The 24,042-nt window shown below is 39.0% G+C and overlaps 1 protein-coding gene across 6 annotated transcripts in view; it reads right to left on the bottom strand.

Moving 5' to 3' along the window:
• LOC109429573 (probable G-protein coupled receptor Mth-like 1) overlaps window positions 1-24,042 on the bottom strand; it is a 427,950-nt gene that overhangs the window by 139,049 nt on the left and 264,859 nt on the right. For all 6 annotated transcript variants that reach the window (XM_062849258.1, XM_062849261.1, XM_062849260.1 and 3 more), the window contains one exon: window positions 9,352-9,430. In XM_062849258.1, coding sequence (XP_062705242.1) covers window positions 9,352-9,430 — 79 coding nt within the window. The remainder of the gene's footprint in view (window positions 1-9,351; window positions 9,431-24,042) is intronic.

The following is a 24,042-nucleotide window of genomic DNA, read 5'->3' on the forward strand; positions in this document are numbered from 1 at the left end:
GGACTCACTATTGTCTACCGTCGATTGTCGGAAAAAATTTCTTCTGATTTGACCATGGAAGGATAGATTGAGTGAGCATGTCTGCATGCCTGGATAGTATTATTTCACAATATTTGTATAACAGCGTGAACTGATTAAACTGATTAAACGTCGCAATCACCAAGGCAATCTTTGAATATTTTTTTTTCACAATTTTATAAAACATTTCAATATTCAGATAATCATGGCTTACGCAGTCATTTAATCTGTTTATTTAGTGAATACCCCTAATGTTTTATGTTTTATATTCTACTAGCTGACCCGCTAAACTTTGTATTGCCCCATTTCAATTTTGGATCTTTCACTACGACACTTTAGATTGGTTTAGTTTTGGTTTTGAATATCTTCTGTTCTCATAGAGCTTATGATAATTTCTCAGGTTTTATAATGTTTTTGTTATTTTTCTTAATGTTTATGTTCTCACCCTGAGAACAAATTGAACAATTCAAAAATTGTGTTTTCAAGTCAATTGGTTTGGAATTGACTGAGTTATAGCGAAGAGTGCCCCAACTACCGGCCGCTGCCCAAGTGGTTTGCTACCCTATGTTGAAAATTTTAGCAGTTGATCCATAAGGAAAATTTAATAGTACGACTTGAAAGAACAGCCTATTTCTAAAAGAAGGAAAAATCTCTGATGTAGTGAGCATTATAAGCAGCATGAAGTACAACCTGCGTGACAAAGAGGGCATGGTGATCATTATGCCTGTGGATTCAATGAACTTTCGGCCTAATGTCCATTCGGGCTATTCTTCATTCAGCTCTATGAACTTCGGCCTATTAACGGTTGGCCGTACTCTCTTTTTTAGGTATGCAAAAATTTATACAGTAATGTTCCGATTTTATCACGCCCCTTTTCAAAAATTATTTTAAATATTCTACAAAATCTATACGCATTTTCAATATTTTTAATGTTTACGAACGTATCTTCAAGATTCAACTTGAAGAAGAGGGGAAACACTTGCTCTCAAATGTAACAGCAAATTAATGAAAAATGAAGGTCTGACGCGCGGAGGGCGTGATAAAATCGGAACATTACTGTATTTTATTTGCATGAAAACCCTCTCCACTCTCTGGAAGGGCTCACAATATCATAGACAATAGACATCCTACGCCTTAAAAAATGTCCACTTGCCAAATTTAGATTATTTTGCACATATTATGCTGACATTCTCTGCATTCTTTTTCATGATTATGTTGGAGTGTTGCTCCCAGAAGAAGGAGTCGCAGGCCCTCAACTTTTGAAATATTCCTTGTCTTCAAAACCCTTCACATGCCATATTTTGTATTACTTGCTTGATTTATTTTTGAGATGTGAGTCATGTTTTATCTGTATGAGAGCCTTTACCTTTACTCACCACCATAGAAACATTTCTGGTCTTCACAAACCTACACATGTTTGACTAAGAAGAAATTCAAACTTTTATCAGTGCATGCTTATTACCTGGGAAACAGTTTAGTTGTTTGTTCAAATTTTATCTTTTGTCGATCTTTTCTTTCTAGAATGCCCCAGAGTGTAATGCGAAAGAATTACTTATTTTTAAAAAAGAAAAAAATCTCAGATCAACTATTTAGCAATGTGACTTGAAAGAACAATATATTATTGTAAGAATAAAAAATCTCAGATGGAGTGAGAAGCATAAGTATCGGGAAGTACCTGTGTGACAATGCCGGAATGATGATCATTCTGCCTGATGGCATTTTGGTTCAATTACCATGCTGCCTAATTTTCATTTGGAATATTGTTCATTCAACTGCATGATGTTCGTCGGCTTAATGGTCCTTTCCGGTTTCATAGATGGAAGGGAACTCACAATATTATTGACGTTTCCAGCCTTCAAAAACCTCCATATGTCAAATTTAGTTCCCTTTGTTTTGTAACCGTCAGGAGGAATGAAACTTCCTTTGCTAACCGGAAAAATCTACATTAATTCGTTGCTAACCGTCGTTAATGCGTCTAACTGCTGTGTTGCCCAGTTAACTGCGGTTTGCGATGGTTAGGAACGGACAAATGCGGATTTTTCTGTTAGAAAAGCATATGTCATTCCTCTTGGTAACCGTTGGGTTACTAATTGTTGGTTTTTGTTTTGTATTTTATGTGTCGAACCCATCACGTTTCTAGTGTAAAAACAGTAGGAAAATATAACAGAAGTGAAAGAGTGAAGTGAAAATATAACCATAAAAACATTCCTCACCTTCTGCGTCCTCCACATGCTAAATTTGGATCTATTTTCTTGATTATTTCTCAATTATGCAAAAAAATCCGTTTCATGTGTATGTGAGCCCCCCTTTTCAAAGGGTGGAGAGGTCTCACACTACCGTAAAAACATTCTTTAACTTTTGAATCCTCCTCGTGCCAAATTTGGTTCCAATTGCTTGATTGGTTCTCAAGTTATGCAGTTGTATGGGAGATCCCCTTTTCAGAGGGGTAACGGTCTCAGACCATGCTAAGAACCTTTCCCGTCCCGTCTTGCATGCAAATTTTCCCGTCAATCGGTCCAGTAGTTTCCGAATCCATAAGGGTCAGACTGAACCGGCAAACATTAGGGTAGATCCCCCTGCCCAAATAGTCCTAGAACCTATGTTTCCCTGTATCCGTTGGGTTACAGGATTGTGGGTTTTTGTTTTGCATTTTATGTTGTTTATCGGACTTTTTACGTTTCTTGTACCACAGCACAATGGGAAAAAATAGATATAAAACGCGAATAAATTCAATATCTCTGATCGGAGTGAATGGAATTGAATGAATTTTTGACACAAACTGCAAAAATCGATACAGTTTCAGATAAGGAGGGTGTCATTCGCCGCACGATGCTGGAAATCAGTGTATCGGGCCCATTTAACCCCACTCTCTCTCTTTTTCATCTTTTTTGAAAAATCCTGGTGTGCAAAATAAAAGATTTATTTAATTCGTACTTGTGTAAAAACTTCCGTAGTATCGAATGGAGCTGGTTTGACTCACCGCACGGCGTCAAAAATTGAAATATCTTCAAATAACCCCGATGTCGCCTATTTCTATAGAATTTCACGTGCATCTCCGCCCGGAGTGGAACGCAATTGATAAGAGTAGGACCAACCTTATGTCAAATTGCCGATACCATGGAAGTTTTTACACAAATACGAGTTAAATAAGTCAGTTTTGCACGCCAGTCGGAAATAGATGAGGATTTTCTCAAAAAGGAGTGTGAGAGAGAGAGCGGGGTAAAACGAGCTCAGTACACTGATTTCCAGCATTGTGCGGCGAATGACATCCTCGTTATCTGATTCTGTAGAGATTTTTACAATTTGTGTCACAAATTCATTCAAATCCATCCACTCCGAGCAGAGATATTGAATTTATTCGCGTTTTATACCTATTTTTCCCACTGTGCACAGAGTGAATGGGTCAAGTACCGCTGTGTGTTGCCGTTACCAAAATAGAAACTTGGCTGGCTGAGAGATTGCATTAAAAAAGTGGAATTGGAGATTACAAAATGATGGCGGCCTTCGCCCAAATTGGGCAGCTTTTGCAATAAGGCTACATGGACGGCTACAAAGAGATGTTTAAGCCAGTGCAGTGATAATCAGATTTAACACTCGGACAAACCCCATCCAATACTCTCCCCCTCCCTACTCTTGTCTTTTGTAGGACTGCACTGTTCTTTAGAGCGTCCAATTGGACTTTTTTAATTGGACCTGAATTACCTCAATAACTCACTCCACTGGATAACTGACACTGAGGAAGATTACGAGTGGTAGTCGGAATACTCGTATCTGTCAAAGGATAAGCAATAAGGGCGGAATTAAAAGGTACGAAACTAATTATTTGTATTGGCCCAAGAATTTGACTAAATGTTTAAATAAGGCTTGAATTTGGAGGATTACAAGTGGTAGTCGAAATACGCGTATCTATCTGTGATTGCTAACCTGAGCCCCCACCAGAACTGCCTGCCATAATGCCTGCAAGGAGACCTCCGGATTGACTAACAATTTCCAAAAGGCCTCACTGGTTTCAGATCCAGTTAAACCACGACGAATATGGTTGGAGCTCATCAGAAACAAAATTGTGAAAATTGTCAATGCAAGCGACGATGCGCAAGGGTACCAATGTCGACACATGTTTACTTTGAAAATGATCGTTTACACGCGTTACTAGCCTCTCTCTCTTCTCTCTTCTTGGCGTAACGTCCTCATTGGGACAAAGCCTGCTTCTCAGCTTAGTGTTCTATGAGCACTTCCACAGTTATTAACTGAGAGCTTCCTCTGCCAATGGACCATTTTGCATGCGTATATCGTGTGGCAGGCACGAAGATACTCTATGCCCAAGGAAGTCAAGGAAATTTCCTTTACGAAATGATCCTGAACCGACCGGGAAACGAACCCGTCACCCTCAGCATGGTCATGCTGAATACCCGTGCGTTTATCGCCTCGGCTATATGGGCCCTACTAGCGTTACTAGCCTACCTTGTGAAAATTGCATACCGTGGATGCCGCGGTCAAAGGTGCACTTAGTTTAGCTAGTTTCAAGGCACAAATGGGTCTAAATTAGCTGAATAAAAGCATTCATAAAGGGATGAAATTCTACAACCATGTGTAGCGAAAATAAAATCATGATTTCTTTTAGAGCTATTTTGTGGAAATCTGAGCTAAATTTTAATTGTATTCCGATGGGTAATATTGCAATATGTCTTATGAGATTCATCCAGGAAATTCTTCCGGGATTTTTCCAAGAACTCCAAGAACTATTCTCCTATGAACTACTTTCAGGAATTAAATAGTAACTCTTTTCACGATTTCTCTAGGCAATTATTACGGAATTCCTTCCGGAATTTTCTAGGATTTTTATTCCAATATTCGATCAAGAGTTCTAGAAGTCTTTCAGGAAATCTTTCCGAGAATCCTATAGATTTCTCAAGAATTTCCTTTAGGAATCCATTTGAGAGATTCTTCTAAGATGTCTCCAATTCCTTTTGGAATGTCTTCAATTTTTTTCCTGGAATTTCCAGAAGTAATTCCATTTGAAATGTAAGGAATTGTTCGAAACCCAATATAAACTACTGGAGGAGTGCCTCAAAATAATCCTTAAAAAAAAACTCCTGGAGGATTTCCATTAAAAATATTTGAAAGAATTCTTGAACGAACATGCGGGGGATTTCCAGAAGAATCTGCAGGTATTCAAGACTGAACTCTTGGAAGAATTCAGCAAAGAGTTCCTGAAGAAGTCCTCGGAAGAATCCCGGAAGAAGTTCCAAGAGAAATCCTGGAAAGTGTTCCCAAAGGAATCTCTAAATAAATTCCCGGAGGAATCTCGCAAAGAATTCCCGGTGGAATAACCGTGGGAATCCTGGAAAGACTTCTTGAAACAATCCCAGAAGTAGTTCCGAAAAGGAGGATTCCTGGAAGGATCTCAGGAAGAATTTCTGACGAAATCCCGGTAGGGACTCCGGGAGTAATATCGCATGGAATTCCTGGAAGGTATCCCTGTCAGATTTTTTTAAGTAGTTTTCAAAAGAATCTTGGAATAAATTCCTGAAACAATCCCCGAAAAAACTCCTGGAGGGATCCCGCAAGGAATGCCGGGTGAAATTGCTGGGTTATCCAGGCATATTCTCCGGGAATATCTTCTAAAAATTAAAAACTCAATTGCAAAAGAAATCCAAATTCAATTTCAAAAGAATATAGGACCTCCTGAAGTAATCTCAGAAAGTATTCCCTAAGAAATTCCAGAAAGAATCTCTGGAAATCTTTACAAGACCTCTTGAAGGAATCCCAGGTGGGACCTATTTGGGAAACTCAGAATAATCCTCTGAAGGCATCCTTAATAAGCCCCCGGAAGAATCTGAAGAGTCTCATCAGGAACTCCCTAGAAACCCTACAAAAAACTTCTGGAAGAGTCCTGGAATAAATTTGTGCAGAAAACGCGAAGGATTTCTTGGAGGAATCTCTAAAGGACCTCCTAGAGGAGCGCCACCGTGCCACCATCAAATCATATATCAGCACACTTTTAAATTAAATCAAACCATGAAAAACTGATAAAATTTCCGAAAGGATTCCTTGAAAAAAAAAAATCTTAGAGAATTCCTGGGGGTTTTCCGGAAGAACTCCTGGAAGAATTTCATGAGGATCTTCTTTGAAACCCCAAACGAAACCTTATTATGGAATGCCAGAAGATATCGAAAAAAGGTCCTCCGTGGATCTCCATTAAATTGCAAGACAAAATTGCTAAGATCTGCCGCACCATTTCTTTTAGAACTCCACAAGGTTACCGTCAGAATTCCAGAAGAATTCCTCCCACCGCAGTTCGAACCGCAATCTTACCAGCATTTACAAATCCCACCATAGTTCTCACTGTAATTTGGAAGTCCGAATCGTAAGCAACAATGTAATGAAACGTCGAAGACTTGGAAAAAAAATATGCTTAGCAAGCGCTTCATGCAGTGGCCTTGGGCATCGATTTAACGGTCCAATTAAAAATTTCATAGTAGACCAACTGCCCACCTGTGACACTCGCATCGTTTTTGTTCGAGTTTGACGTTTGCCCACTACCGCCACCTAGTTGATGGTTGACCAAACTCAGCCCTTTTAGCGTTGGGCGAACGTGTTTCTGTGACTATGATTTTAATTGAAAAATGTGCAAAGTATTATGTCTGTTTGTCTGTGCAAATATTCTCAAAACTTAATTGAAGAAGTTGAGGAAAAATGGCACGATTTACCATTAAAGAAATTCCACCAAATTTATGAATACTCCGTGCTAGTGGTGTAGTAATGTTGAGATTTTGATGAAAATCCTGCGATTAACTGGAAATTACAAAATCATACCAGCAATTTTGAGTACAAACAGGTGGTATCGTTTATCTTGACTTTTCCGAATAATACTTCTAAAGAACTCTTTCAACGAGTAGCCATTCTTGCAGAGATAGGATTAGCAAATTAATTTGACATCTACCCGAGTAGAGGAAAAAACCTCAATCATAGCATAATTTGACGTAGAACTCAAAAAGTGATATTGGCTTAGTTGTCTTAAGAGATAAATGTAATGAAAATAATATCTAAAATTTACTCTTGGAAACATCTTTATCATACCATATTTAGCACTTATAAGTTCTAACCAATAGCTGCAAGCTATTCGTTTGATCTTCAAATATCAAATTTTGATATTGTTCAGATGTTTCAGGAACATGTTTTTGATATTATTTTAAGATTTTTTTCTTCAAATCAATATCACTTTTTGATCGTCAGTACTTGACCTCTACCTGGGTATGCAGAATTTGTTATAAAATTCCATCCATGATTCTTGCTTTAGTTCCTCTAGGAAAACCTCCTTTGATTTCTACTGCAATACCTACTTTGAATTCGTTCGCTGTTTCTTCTCTTGGCTTTCGCAGCTCTTTCAAGTACCCATCTAGTGGTTTCTACGTATTTGCTTCCACAAATTTTCTCGGTGTTGTTTCGGGATATATTGTAAATCACCAATTATTGCGCCCCTTAAAAACTTGTCAATTGTAGCACATCTCATAAGTAAAGCATGGAGTGTGCAACAATAGGCGAATTTCTAAGGTGTGGAATAATTGGTGATTTACCCTATAAGAGTTGTTTTTGGAATTCCTATCAGAGTCACTTCCAGGATTTCTGCAGGAGTTTCAAACGGGGTCTCTGTAGCGGTTTTACGGGGTTTCTTCCAGATATATTGACGATGTCTTTCCAAAATTTCTTGCTGAATTGCTCCCGAAGATCTTTCCAAGAATTTACCCAAACATCCTTCAGGAATTTCCGGGATAGCTTTCCATTAGATCATTTCGGGATTTTTCAGAAGTTCTTCTAGTGGATTCTTCTAGAGAGTTTAACGATGTTTCTCTTAGATTTCTTTGCGGTTTTTCGCTTGTTTTTCTTCGTGAATTTCTCTTAGAGATTTTCTTAGTGAAATGTCCCAAAAATGTCCTCCCCAGTATTCCAGTATTTTCCAGGATTCCTCTCGAGATTTTTCCAATACATCTTGGGGAGTTTCTCGCAAGATTTCACCTGGATTCTTTCTTATATTCCTCCGGAAGTTTATAACAAGGAATTTCGTATGTTATCATTACGTAAAAAAAACTCCTGAAAAAAATCTTTGTAAGACCTCAGGGAGCACTTCCGTTAGGGATTCCGGGAAGAGTTCTGAGAATCCCTAGAAAATCTGTGAACAAATAATCTCAGGAGGATAGAAACGACCACGAGGAAAAACTCTGAAAGAAATCAAGGGAAGAACTCCATAAGAAATGTCAGCAATAGCTCCAGTAGAATTCTCAAATTACAATTCGGAGAAAATCTTGAGAGAAAATTCCAGAAAAACTCTGGGACTTCAAGACATTGGAAAGACATTTTGTAGGATCCTCGTAAAATTTTCTGGGAGAAATCGGTCGGAATTCAGGGATCCTGGAAGATTCCTAAAGAAGAATCGGAAATATTTTTTTGAAATTTGGAAAAATGCTGGTAGGAATCCGGGAGAATTCCGAAAGAATTTCAAATAGCGTGAAAAAATGTATAAAGAACCATGTGAGAACCATAGAGGTATTTCTAATGAAGTTCCAGGAAGAAACTCTAGCGGAATTTGAAGAAAAAATCATGTACAGGAATTTCTAGAGGGATTACAACTTTTGGTTTCATCCGTGTCCTACATGGAATTTGCTGCATCTTTTCGGAATTGACGACTTAACGGAAATATCTGCTAGATCTAGGATCCTTAAAAAAAAAGAAGTCCATATGAAAATATTTACTTCATAAATTAACTCTGAAACATTGTCAGCAATTCCTCTAGAAATTCCTACATTTCTTTCTCCAAAATTTTGTCCATGGGCAGCTCTTTCAAGGTCCGATAGAAAAAAATTCTAGACCTTACAATAGATATTACTTCATAAATTCCGCTACGAAGTTCTCTTCATTTGCAAAAATATCATCGAAGTTAAAGTACATTTTTCTTTGAATTCCAGAACTTCATCCTGTTGCTTTGAATGTAATTTATTTACGGATCCCGCTTGCAGTACTTAAAAACTTGTAATTAGAAGGCACAGAATTTTGATAATTGACAGATTGAGAGATGAATATGTGAAAAAAAAATCGCTCATGACTCGGTGTTTGCTACACTGGCGCTTTAACCAACTAATCCACAGACCAGGTAATGATTCTGCGGAATAGAAAGCCAAACAGACTCCGAGCTCACACCATGAACACTTCTTTTCACAAATTCATCTCACTTTCGGCTTAGATGTCAATCTCCAACATACACGGCGTTTGTGCCCAAAAACTACTGTTCATTTCCCTTTCTCAAAATTGTATGAAAAATAATAGTAGATTACTTACCGGAATGTCCACCAAATATTGAAACACATTGTGTTCAGCCAGAAGAAGGCAGCCAAGAAGAAGAAATGAACGATGATAGCTGTAATGACAAAGAAAAATAACACAGTTAGAAAAATGATCATAATGGTCAGCCAGTTTCAGCGTTGTTTGTCTATTCATAAACGCATTGAAGTTTACAATTTTGCAAAATGTATCGCTTCATTTCCGGAGATAGTTTCCGGCGCTCGTTGTTTAAAGTTTAGAAAAACATTGCACAACTCCGAACAGGGGCTACTCATAGATCATGTAGAGTTCTGGAGAAAGGTGGAGTCTGACCAAAGTTATTCAAATTAATAAAAAATAAATGTGTAAAGAACAGTAATGATAATGAGGGAAGCCTGGGATGATCGAAGATGATTCGCCGTAGTTTGTGAACAACCCCTCATGAAATTGCAATATTTCCTCCAGCCTGAGGGCTCTTATCGTAACAAAGTACGTACACTTTTCCGAAATTGCATTAAATCAACCCATCATCCTCATCAACCTCCATCGTCTACCCGCCCTCCTGGCTCATCTCGGACTTCGTGGCCTTCTGTTGAAAAGCAAAATGGCACACTCCATTAAAGGCACCGCCCGCGTGTACCGACCGATACGGATACGTACAGACCCAAACTCTGACCCGACCTCTGTCTGAAAATTAAATTCATTTTACGGGCGAGGAAATGTAGTTTCGCCACAACTTTCATATGCTTGTGCACTTTAACCATATCCTTTTTCGATGCTGCAGGGGGGTTATGTTTGCTTTACCACCCACTTCAGTAAACGTCGTCGTCGTAGCCGCATTAAAGAGATATACCCTGATGCGGAAGCAACTCTGCGAGGAAAACCGGGAGGAAATGAAAGCGAAACTGTCTCCGGCATAAATGTCCTGGGCATCGCTCGGTACCATCATCGCTCGCATCAGTGACATTGCGGGTGCAAGCGAGTGCAAAAAGGATTCCAACGATATGGCGGCAATCGTTTGCGAGGAGAAAATTTTCCAGCATGGAAACTTTTTCTTATATTCAACTGGGGGGCCAGCAGCAACAGCAGCAGGGCGGGCAACGGTAGCAAACAGAGACATAACAATACAAACAAATTATTCTCTTCCGGGGTTGGGTGCTCTCTGGTGCTGCTTCCCAGCAGGAGCACCAAATTGCCGTCAATGAAATTGGAGATAAGACGGAAGACGGATGAATGGACAACTCTGGGGGATGAAGAGCAGGCCGATGTCATAGTCATAGGGACGCAGAAAGTGAAACACTCTTTGCCAACATGATAGTGTCACAATACGGAAAAGTTGGAGCTATTCACTTATGGTGAGATAATGTTAGCAGTCACAAACACGATATGTTGTAGGTTTGGCAAACTTAGATAAACATTTACAAAAAAGAAAATAAAATTAAAAATGTGTTAGGGTGGGATTTGAACCCATGACTTCATATTCTCTAAACTGGCGTTCTAGCCAACTATGTCATAGAACAAGTTATAAGATTTGGAGGCACATTAAGTTTTTGGATATGTTTTTTGAATATGTTTCAAAAAAAAATGCGAATGAGGTTATTCTATAACAGCAGTTATTATAACTTTTCTTAGGTACAGAAACTCAAAGAGACTGAGCTGAAAAATATGACCAAAAAAAATTGCGCCCGTATGTTCCATGTATCGAGTCAGAAACGCGGAGTGAGGATTCACGAACGCATAAAACTGGATGACAGTGAGACCATTTTGCCCGTTCCCATCAATTTCCGCTGGTAATCCCAAAAATGAAAGTAAGACTCGAACGGAAAAATCTCATAATTGAATCAATTTGCCCGTCGCGCCGTCGTCCTGTTCGTCCTTTTGAAGTTTCCGGCTCGTCCAGCAGCTCTCGGTTTATGGCCGGAAGTTCCGTCTAAAGAGTGACAATTTCCAACCAATATGGTCGTACGTGTGTGTGGTTCCTTTCATGTGCTACGTCGTGGACAGATTTTCACTTTGGTACCGGGAAATGATAAATCACTTCAGTGCAATTTCGGAGTCGCGATAGTGAACGTCCATCAAGCGGGTAATTGAGTTTCAGTTGTCGATTGGAGTACTCTCGTGACATTCAGCAAAATTTGTGAGATTTATACTGAATTTAGTACACAATAACAATGACAACATCTCCTATCATATAACCTAGCTCCCGTAGTCACTCATCCATTTATCTAATTATTTCATCGTCATCCCGCCTGTAGAAAGCCCAATTATTCTAGCACTGTCCAGCACTCCCCCAACCCAGACACGTTCATTATCCAGGAAAAGCTTCACGCGACCTAACGGTGTTGCACTGATTCGCTGATTAGCAACACTTCTCTAGTTCTTCTGGCAGCAATGAGGGGCTGTTCATAAACCACGTAGACCAAAATTTGGCCATCTCAGACCCCCCCCCTCCCCTCTCGTAGACTTTTGTCCATACAAAAATTTTGAAATTTGTATGGAGCGTAGACTTTGGTCAGACCCCCCCTCCCCCCAAAAAGTCTACGTGGTTTATGAACGGCCCCTGATGACCGCTCAAGCGCAAGAAGCAAAGAGTGCAGCTCGTTATGGATTGCAGAGCAATCCACTCTTTTATAACAGAAGAGGGAGCTTTGTTTTCCACACCTAATCCATCATTGGCGAGCGTCCTCGTCGATGTTCCCCATAATGATGGAGGTAGATTGAAACAAGTCGAAGAAAGACGCAACACTTTCGTGGAAATTGGCAATCTTCGTTGTCGGCGTCGCCATCGTCATCGACCAGTCACGGCAAAAACAAACGGAACTATTTATGACGGGGTCCAGAATCGTGCCGTGCTGTGATCATCGGGCTCAATCATCGGAATACACGACAGCCGCTGGAGTCTGGAACATTACATTGGCTGGCCATGGAAAGGTATGAAAGTTCTCGCGAAGTGCACCCGCTGCACGATGACTGTTATATGATAAAAAGTACAGGGATGGTAGCGATTCCATTACTAGAACCAAGGACCTGCCTCTGAATATAAGTAGCGTTAAAAATTGATTTCATATTCATTTTCATTTTGCAGCATTTGGTGGGGCAATGAGAGCGCAAGTCAGTCCAAAGCCGATGATAAGGAGGGGTAATGGCTGAATAGCCTCTGCTGACCACACAAACGCCATGGGATAGGAAAAGGTTATTTTGGTTTGGGATTAGGGTGTTGGTATAGACTTGACAATATCAATGCTATTCAGTTGAAACATAATTTTAAGTTGGAAGGGGAATGGCATTCAGTCTTTGGAGGAATAACTCAAAAACGGATTCTTAAGCTTTCATCCGACGTTTCGGTCGCTATATTGCGCCTTCTTCTGGGAATTAACTATGCTCCGTTTTGTCGTAAGTATGAGCCCACAGCATAAGCCACATTTGACCCAGACGTAACGTATCGTCTGCCGCCGGCGGCGGATGGATGGATAAAATATCCGAAAAACTATCCGGGTCGCAGAACAGCGATGCAGTTGCCCGTTTTGGCGCCACTTTTACTGGCAACTGCATCGCTGTTCTGCGACCCGGATAGTTTTTCGGATATTTTTCGGATATTTTATCCATCCATCCGCCGCCGGCGGGAGACGATACGTTACGTCTGGGTCAAATGTGGCCTATGCTGTGGGCTCATACTTACGACAAAACGGAGCATAGTTAATTCCCAGAAGAAGGCGCAATATAGCGACCGAAATGTCGGATGAAAGCTTAAGAATCCGTTTTTGAGTTATTCCTCCAAAAACTGAACGCCATTCTCCTTCCAACATAAACACCAACAGTCGAAATTCGAAGAAACATAATTTTAAGGCTCAATAGTGAATCGCATACCTTCCAAAACCAAAAAACAATAACCCACATAATGCCAAGCAAGTCATAGAAAGAAAAAGCGCCCGATTGTTTATTTTGTCAATTATAACAAACGGACACTCCTATCCTCTCCAACTCGCCAGTTACTCCGAAAAAAATGTCCCTTGAGGAAAATATATTATTCCCAATTAAGCCTTTAATCGATGTGTTCGCGTGGTCTTGTAGTACCCCTACTTGGTAAGAATCAGTCATTGCCATACATATTAAATGCTAGACATGACCCCATGGATAGCATTTGCATATGTAAAAGCTTTGCTGATGTGACTTTCCTATTAGGTAATTCTCTGATCTCATGTTTGTCTTTAAAACCTTATCAAGCAAAGAAAATTGAGGTTAATAAACCAAGTTCGAATTCCCATAGGATGAGATCATTTATTCGTACTACAACACTATAGGAGATAATAGTCATTGGCTGATTATTTACAGTAATTGGATTATTTACAGTAATTGGATTTCGAAAGCCTCGGAGAATATTACAAACCTTCAATGGCATTCCCACACACTAACCCACATTGACCATTCAGGGATCTGACTGGGCCTATTACCAAGGATGGCAGAAAATCACTTCAAGCGATAAATGATACAGGATACGAATAATCCAAGATAGCCTTGTTCTTGCAGTAGCATGATGCCGACGCCTCACACCGTGCTCATATCACAGAACAATTAAAGCATCTGATGCACGCTTTATCGCGTGATGACCCGTTATCGGATCATGTTACAAGTCATGATAAATTTTATTCATCACATTGTTTGCCACTTATGCACCCGTAAGCCGCATTCATGATTCGAAATAATACATTCATAAGCATATCTGGAAGTTAAATCACCAAGAATGCTTAAAAAGTGAATGAAATCACTAATTTATCATTTCGACTCCATGATAACGATCGCATCGCGCCCGCACATGCCGAGCGAATCATTCTTCTCGGACCGAAGTTTGTTATGATGCTTGACGACAAAATGTTATCGTTGTTGCTATGATCGCGCGATGCCGTTTGACCGCGACATATTCGAAATCTGATCATGATCACTAGATTTCCATCCTTGCCTATTACCCTCCCTCAGTTTGTAATACTCTCACCAACTTGAAATTATATTTTCCCGTCACATAAAAAACTTAGACAAATGTTCGATAAACTATGCAGCAGCATGATCAGTATAACTATATCAGATGGCTTGAAGATCTGAAGATTTTACATTATTTTTGCTTTTTTCCACATTCAGCTACTCTAATCATTATTGCAAAGCACATCAGCCACATGCCCAAAATCAAAGCTTCCTGGAGGATATAATCCAAGCCCAGGGACTCTACCAGTTATACATTAATGTATGTTTTTATCTAATTCCCGTCATACTAAGCACTGACCAATAATGGTCCAGTTTATTCTCGCACCTCGCCTAATGTCTCATGGCAAGTTTGGTTTCAATGCCAAATTTATAAATTAGCCTTCATGTCATGTAGAAACATATTATAAGTATCTTCCCTGAGACGAAGACAACTGTTTACAGTTTACCGACGGGGAAAAACGATTTATTTTAATAATTGAGCAACTTTTGATGCATTCTGCAGCAGTGAAATCCAACTTTGAAGAGCCACAGAGGTTTTGAAAAGTGTGAGATGAAGAATGGCTGAACAAGTGAGTCAGACGAAGTTATACATAATTAGACGGTGATGAGGAACACTTCGGCTAGCTGCTGTTTTGGTCCGGTTGCCTTCGTCGTACGCAAAATTTCGCGTTTTTATTCGATTTTCAGTGCTATAGGGGCTGATTATTGACAGTCTACATCTTTTTGCTCCATCTGATGAATTATTGACAAAGGAATGTTGAAATATTTGTAATTGTTGGCTATTTCCGCCTGATATGACGGGAATTAGCGCATATGACGAAGCAAAATTCGAACCTATTTTGAGTTACGACAACTTTACTGAAAAAAAAAACATTTTTGAACAAACTGTTATCAAAAATCCGTATTTTAGTGAATTAAAAAGCTTTATGAAAATTTCATTGCAGCAGAAATAAAGTGCCTAATGTTTGATTTGTTCTCATCCAGTGGTTTGTGCCACAGCCATCGTTAAAGCTGAAGTACTAATTTGGGTGCCTACATCTTTCGCTGACCATGCTGAAAAACCGGAGCAAAAAAGCTGAGGTTAATTTGTTCCATCAACCCATGTCCACTAGACCTGTTCACTTTTTTTGACCTACCCGTGTCACATCAAATTATCAATCCACATGCAAAAACAAGGCTTCAGTCCAAAATTGAGCCAAATTGATAAAGGTTTAGAGGTGTATCAAATCGATTTTGTGTTTTTTCGAGCATTTTCACAAAAATGTACTTCAATATTCAGAAAATTGCACCAAAAAGGTACCGAAAATACCGTTAAAATATAGTTAGAACAATACTCTACAACTTTGCCGAAGACACTGCGGTGTTTAAATTGCGTATTTCAAAGTTATTCAACAATTTTCGTTAAAAAATCACCAAAAAATACAATATTTTTACGATTTTTCATGTAAAAGTCATGTAATTTTACATTGTTTTAGGTGACTAATTTTATGAGCTATTGCTCCTATGTGTACGAACATTTCGTCCATACATCATTTTAGTGTAGAAATTCGTTTTCATTGACTAATTATCAAAAGTTTGTCACGTTGATACTAAAAATTGTACAGAGTTGCCAGCATAAAATAAAACAAAGTTACCCATGATTTAAACGTCATTACACTTCTTTGTCTCATCTGCATCAGTTTAAATTTGGTGCAGTTGGTTGAGCATGAGATTGTGGATTCGAAGATTCAAGGTTCGAGTCCTGGAATAGGATTTTTTTGCGTCTCGTTCCAGCTATAAGTTGATGAAACTACGCACTGCATCTCATTGCAATTTGGCATCATAGCATTGTTTCGGAACCGTAGAGTGCATAGTAAGAATGAAGTTTCCCTTCATCGTGTAGTTGTGCTAATTTATGGGTAGATAGATAACAAGTAAGCTCCACCCACAGTTGTCTGTAAAATGTTGCATCCAGAAGCAGTTCCATCATCGTATTGAATTGTTTTAGCTAAATTGATCATTATCAAACAGATGCTCAATATTTCGCCCAGCTGATCTCGTCGACACGATTTATTGTCAACAAGTATAAACTAAATATCTAGCTAGTCCTGGAATGGGCTTAATTGGTAGGTCTCAATCATTATTCTTTGGGAGATTGCGTGTAAGTCATGGCAGATTCATCATCCTAACTGCTACAAAAAAAGAAAAAAAAGTTTATCATGTATTTGAGCTTGAACCTGGGACCTTCTGATCCGCAAGCTCGAGCCTTACCCTCTGCACCATTTCTGATGTTTAAATCAAAAGACATTAGAATACGATGGCATGACGTCTTAATCATGGGTAACTTTGTTTTAATTCGTGCTGGTAACTCTGTGCGATTTTTAGTGTCAACGTGATATACTTTTGATAATTAGTCAATGAAAACGAATTCCTACACAAAAAACGATGTATGGACGAAATGTTCGTTATACAAAGGAGTAATCGCTAATTAATTTAGTCACCTAAAACAATGTAAAATTACATGACTTTTATATGTAAAGTCGTAAAAATATCGTGTTTTGTCGTGATTTTTTAACTAAAATTGTTGAATAACTTCGAAATACGTAATTTAAACACCGTAGTGTCTTCGGCAAAGTTGTAGAGTATTGTTCTAACTATATCTTAACGGTATCTCCGGCATCTTTTCAGAGCAATTTTGTGAATTTCTGAGTAAATTTCTGTGAAAACGGCTAAAAAAACACAAAATCGATTTGATACACCTTTAAATCTTCATCAATTTGGCCCAATTTTGGACTGAAGACTTGGTCTTACATGTGGATTGATAATTTGATGTGTCACGGAGAATCGGAGAAAAAAAGTTTCAAAGTGAACAGGTCTAATGTCCACCAAGCGTCCTATCTATAGGGTTCCCTTGACGTAATTATCTCCAGAAATACAAAAAAAAGAATAATGACTAGACTCCTAGTCTAGACCAGACCAGGAATAGCATATTATGTGTACTACATTTAAAAAAAAAGACACTACACCGTCTTCAACCAGAGGTTGTACAGACTGAACAAGCACTGACGCCTCTAGCCGCACGGCCACGAAGCCCACAATGTGGGTAATACCATGAAAATTTCATCAACATCGGTTTAGTATTGGCGCAAGTGCTACAATGTAATAAGAAAGAGTAATTCAATAAATATAGAAAAATAACAATATTACAGCTTCCGAGCGTTCTTCTAGGGTGGAGACTGTAAAAGACTTTCCGCCGGAAGTACTTGCTGCTCTTGAGATGATTCCCGATTAAATTTTTCCTGCCTGCTTCTTCTCTCCGCTTCGCACTTCTCCCACCGCTCTTTTTGCTCCTCTTCTTTCTTCCGTAGATTCTCTGGATATCGTCGCTGCATTGACTTCTCCTGTTTCCTGTTCTTTTCTTTCATGCTTCTCCGCCTCGTGCTTAGCCCAATTTTCCGCCAGAGTATTCTTATACGCGCTTCGATAGACAATCGTCTCCATCCCTTGTAATGTAAATACGCTGCTCTTCGCCTTCATCAGTTTCCACTTTCGCTTGCTTCGTAATTCTCTCCAACGACTTCCTTTTCCTCGATCGCAGCTGCCTGTTGAGCTAGTACTACAGCACCGTGAATTACGGCATTAGCATAGGTACTAGCAACAATTTCCACTCTCTTTACCTTTTGATTCCGCGTTGGACGTTGTGGGCAGGAGTTTTTACGGTGCCCCTCCTGTTGACACAAAAGCACTTGTTTTTTAGATCTTCATAAAACACCTTTCCTTTCCACTTGAGAATTTCCACTGTTGGAGGAATTTCGCTTTCCACGTCGATGTGAAAACCTCGCACTTCGTTAAACATATGGTCGAGTCCTAGGTTCGGTTATAACTTTTCTCGGATCATGCTTTCGATTTTCCCATATTTACCAGGAATCAACGACAGATCCTCATCGGATACCTCCGGAGGAATGTAAAATTTCCTCACGTATCTCACGTTGGTTCCTGCTCGTGACATGGTAACATCAACCGTTTTCCCATTAGAATAACAACATTAGACGGGTCCTGCATTTGACCGCAACGCTTCCTCCATTGCGGCTGCTGTTATGTACTTGATGAACAGGCTTCTGTCCTCCTCCATCTTGCATACGGTTCCCATATGCATGACATTGGATTTCAGCTGCTTCAAGAAGTCAGCGATTTCAATTTCGATTAAATACTTTCAAAGTTAGAGCAGTTTCAAATTCACTATACCAAAATCCACATCTGCGTATTGTGATACAGTGTTAGATATATGGCTATAACTTTTTAACGGTTAGATCAAATTGAATGAAATTTCGACACAATACTTCTACATACTCCATGTACCAAAAAATTTCCATTGAAATCGGTTCAACATACATGGCTCTACAATTTTAGGTGAAAATAAGTGATATTTTTTAAGTGTTTGTTTGCTCAAGATTCACAAATGTCTCTTGTTTCGACGATATCTCCGCCAACACTCAACCGATTTTGATGAAATTTTTACGGTATTAGTTACACATAATCTACTATTCCTGGTCAAAAAATCTATTTTTGTACACGCAATCAAAAGTTATACAATATTTTGTTTGTCTTAATTTTTCCGAGTTCAGTCTATACTGTCTTCTGGGATGGGTGACAAAACGTCGAAAGGACAAAAGATTGAAGGGATAAAATGTCGAAAATACAAAAGGACTAAACGTAAAATAATAAAGAACTCACCATTTGCTTAGATTCATTTTCGACGTTTTGTCCTTTCGACGTATTGTCTCTAAACCAGGGTAGAGAGTAGGGAAGATGGAGGGTAGGGTACAGGATAGGTTGAAGGATAGAGGCTAGAGTAAACAGTAAGACAGAAGGTAGGATGGATGGTAGAGTAGAGGATAGGGTGAAGAATTTGGGTAGAGGGTAGGGTAGAGAGCAGAGTAGAGGGTAGAGTAGAGGGCTAGGGAGGGTAGAGGTTAGAGTAGACGGATGGGCGGAGGGTAACTACACTTGACGTAAATATTAGAACGTATAAATTTCCATTTCATTTCATTCGATTTTACATAAAATAATTTCTTAAATGCAAAGTTGTAAGCAAGCTTCTTACTGCACACACCATGTGATTTTAAAATCCAATGGAGAATTGTGTTGAAAGCGATAGCGGTTATTTTGTTACAGAGAACTCGATACAGGACTCGATATAACAATTTTAAACTGTGTAGGGTAGAGTCGATCCTAATTCCAAAGTAGAGGGTAGAGTGAAGGGTTAGCGTAGAGGGCACAGTAGAAAGTAAGGTAGATGATAGGGTACAGATTACGATAGAGGATAGGGTACAGTGTTAGGATAGAGCATTGAGTAGAGGGTTAAGGTATAAGTTAGAGTAGAGAGCAAGGTGAAGAAATGAGATGAGATGAGTTTTCTCCAGATACTTTTTATGAATACCGTCGTTTGAGGTGACATTGGGCCTAGAGGGTCACATTGGTCCATCGATCCCATGGATTCAATATGAGTCAGAGAATCCGACGTTGAATGCAAAGTATCTTAGAACTATGTATTCTAGAAGTTTCGCACACAATATGCATTCTCGTCGTATTCTAAACGTGCGGAATAGTGGCCCAATGTCACCCCGATTTGGCCCAATGACACCCCGCACGACGGTTCTTTCCGGGTTTTCTTCAGACATTTCTCTCGAAAGTCTTTCCAAGATTCCTTTCTGTATTTTTCGAAATATTGCTTCCGGAATTCCTGTTGAGATTCCGCCTGGGATATTTTCAAGGATTCTTGCACAGATTGCTTTAGAAAATCGTGGTAGGATTTTTTTTTTTTCAGGTATTCTAGGATCCTGCTGGAATTCCTTCAAAGTTTTCTTCCGGGATTTAATAAAGGATCCTTTTAGAGATTCCTGATGGAATTCTTTCAGGGATTCCTCCCGAAAAGAAATATGAAAAAATATAGATTTTTGTTGAGATTTCTTCAGGCAACCCACGAGGGATTCTTCCAGGTATTCGTGCCGGAATTTCCGATGGGATTTCTTGGAAAATTGTTCCCGAGTTTTTTTTCAGGTTTTTTTTTTACAAATTATACCGGGATGTCTTATATGATTCTCTCAGGGATACCTGCTCAGCTTTCAGTCAGGATTACTCTATTGATCCGTCAGGTATTCTCTACGGGATCGCTTCAGCAATTACTTCAAGGAATCTCTGCAGGGATTCTCATAGAAAATCCCGAGATTCCTGGTATACTTTCAAGAATTTCTGCCGAAATATATTCAGAGAATGGAATTCATCTAGGTATACGTATCGAGATTTCCTGCTGTTATTCCTTGAAAGATTCTTCCAGGGATTTCTCCAATAATTCTTCCCGGGATATCTTCTGTGATTATTTCAGGGATTTCTGCTGAGCTTCCAAATATTCCTCACAGAATTCCTTTAGAGAGTCCTCTCGGAAGGAATCAGGGATTTCTGCGGGGATTGCTTAAGAAAACCTTGAAAGATCCTTTAGAGATCCCTTCTGAGATTTATGAAGGGATTTCATTAGTAGTTCTCACTAAGATTTCTCCGGGAGTCCCTTCCAGGATCACTCCAGTGACTTCTTAGGGTTTCCTCTGTTGTTAGTGTTATTCTTTCACCCATTTGAGCCCAGCGATCTATTTTTAGATCAGTAACTTTTGCGATAACCGTGAAGAAATGAGGCATGTTGGAACACTGGTGTCTTTAGCAAAGTTATTGAGGGTAGCAAGGACTCTCCGATAGTGTGTAATTTAGTACGTATTCGCTCCAGTAGGTGGCACTAGTGATCATGAAACATTTTGCTTTGATAGGTGTTGGGTCAACATTCATTGCCAATAGCGTCGCTAGCCGTCAGTGAACTAGTTGATTCTAGGTTTATCCACTAGGTGACGCGGATAAAATTCTAAGCTTCTGTATCTCAAGAATCAGACCATAAGGATGAATTTCGTCTTCGGCAAAATTATCAGGACATCAAGAGCTATCCGATAGTGAACTAGTTGATTCTAGGTTTATCCGCTAGGTGGTGCTAGTGAGTCTTAGAAATTATAAACTTCTGTATCTCGAGAATCAGACTACATAGAAAAAAAATCGACTTAGTCAAAGTTGATCAGAAAATCAAGAGCTATCCGATAGTGAACTCAATCGTTCCAGGTTTAAAAAATCTTAATTTCTGTATCTCGAGAATCAGAATACATAGAAGAATTTCGTATTCGGCAAAGTTAATCAGGCCATCAAGAGCTATCCGATAGTGAACTAAGTTAATCCGCTAGGTGGCACTAGTAAGTTCTAGAAACTTTAGATCCAGGGTTCATAGAAGAACTACGTCTTGGGCAAAGATGATCAGTAGATCAAGGGCTAACCGACTAGTTGATCCTAGGTTTGATCAGGACATCAAAAGCTATCCGGTAGTGAACTAGTGCGTTCTAGGTTCACCCGCAGGTGGCGCTAGTTTGTCCTAAACATTCTAAACTACTGTATCTCTAGAATCCGTTATAACACATAAAATACTTTCGTCTTTGGCAAATTTGATCGGGATATCAAGATCTATTCGATAGTGAACTAGTTGTTTGTAGGTTCATCCGCCAGATGGTGCTAGTGAGTCTTAGAAATTCTAAACTGCTGTATCTCGAGAATAAGACTTGATAGAAAAAAATCGTCTTCGGCAAAGTTGATCAGGACATCAGGAGCTATCCGATGGTAAAAGAGTGTCCATAAACGACGTAGCATTTTTTGGCAGATTTTTACTCCCCCCTCACCCCTTATAGCATGTTTTCCCATACCTTATATACACACAATCCCAGAGTCCCCCTCCCCCCTAAAAAGCTACGTCATTTATGGAAGCTCCCTAAACTAGTTGCTTGGTGGCGCTAGTATGTCTTAGAAATTCTGAGCTTCTGTTTCTCGAGAATCAGATTACATAGAAGAATTTTGTCTTGGGCAAAGTTGATTAGTCAAAGTATTCGATCAACGTGCCTTAACAAATTTGCGTCCAGCAATCTATTTAGAGACCAGAAGAATTCAACGCCTATTGGTCTATTTACAGATTAGTAAGTTTTGCAACCGTGGAAGATGAAGCATGATGCGTCGTCTTCTATTCTCCTCTTTCTCGTGCTTATTCCGGAGAAATTACAGACTGATCTACAAGAATTCCAAAAGGAACACTGACAGGAATGCCGGGAAAAGTTCCTGGAGGAATCATGGACGCAAGAAGGTAATGCCGAAATCCTGGAAGGTGTTGGTGGAGGATTACTGGAAGAAGATCCCAGAGGAGACTTAGGAGAGGTTCGTGACGGAATCCGGCAAGAAGTTCTTTGAGAACCTCAAAACAATTTCCTGGAAGAATTTTTTAGGAAGAATTCTTGGAGAAATATCTGCAGCAACTAACTCCTGGAGGAATCTTAAACAGAATTTCTGGAGGATACTTGAAGAAATCGTGGGAGAAATTCCTGATCAATGACAGTCCTATGAGAAGTTCTTGGAGAAATCTCGGAAGAACTTTCTAGTGGAAAGTTTTCCTGTATAATATACTTTATACATACACTCCCGTTCAAAAGTTTGGGGTCACCCCCTCAAAAACATGTCATTTTTTTAGGCCCATATCTCCGCCAATTTGCGTCCGATTTCAAAACCCTAGGTTTCATTCAAAAGATAATAGAAACTTTGAACATGATTTAAAAGAAACTTTTTCAAAAAATTTTGTATGTAAACTTAACCCAAAGTTGCCAAATTTTCTAAAAAATGAATATAATTTTACGGCAGTGTCGCTGGAAGTTGGGTCGACCAATTTTTAAGATGAGAGCGGTAATATGACCCATTTTCTGTTAGCTTTCAACTGCTTTTTACAGAACTTAGCTAAAAAATCTAGAACAAAAGTTATTAAGTAAATTAATCCTTGATGTCATCGACCAAAAGTTTGGGGTCACCCCTCAAAATGCTGTATCGGCCAAAAGTTTGGGGTCACTATCGTAAAACATGGAAAAGTGATTTGTTGATATCTTTGTCATCTTTCATTCAATTTTAATTCTTCTTGGCTTATTTGAAACAAAATGAATGATACTTACTGCATAGACATTGAACCACACATATTTGTTGAAATTTACATACTAAAACTTAACGTAAAGTTGCCTCATTTTTTGAAGCGTGGTAAAATGTGCTTACTTTACATAACATTTTTATATACAAAAATCGTTAAATATGTTGAAGACATCAAACGTAAATTTAGTTAATTATCTTTGAAATGAGCCAAAAATAATTAAAATTGAACTATAGATGACGAAGATATCACCAAATCACTTTTCCATGTTTTACGAAAGTGACCCCAAACTTTTGGCCGATACATCATATTAAGGAGTGACCCCAAACTTCTGGTCGATGACATCAAGGATTAATTTACTTAATAACTTTTTTTCTAGATTTTTTAGCTAAGTTCTGTAAAAAGCAGTTGAAAGCTAATAGAAAATGGGTCATATTACCGCTCTCATCTTAAAATTTGGTCGACCCAACTTCCAGCGACACTGCCGTAAGTTTATATTCATTTTTTAGAAAATTTGGCAACTTTGGGTTAAGTTTACATACAATTTTTTTTGAAAAAAATCTTTCAAATCATGTTCAAAGTTTCTTTGACTTATTATCATTTGAATGAAGCCTAGGGTTTTGAAATCGGACGCAAATTGGCGAAGATATGGGCCTAAAAAATGACATGTTTTTGAGGGGGTGACCCCAAACTTTTGAACGGGAGTGTACATA

The sequence above is a fragment of the Aedes albopictus genome, chromosome 2 (genome assembly GCF_035046485.1).
Source record: "Aedes albopictus strain Foshan chromosome 2, AalbF5, whole genome shotgun sequence".
Taxonomy (NCBI): Eukaryota; Metazoa; Arthropoda; class Insecta; order Diptera; family Culicidae; genus Aedes; species Aedes albopictus.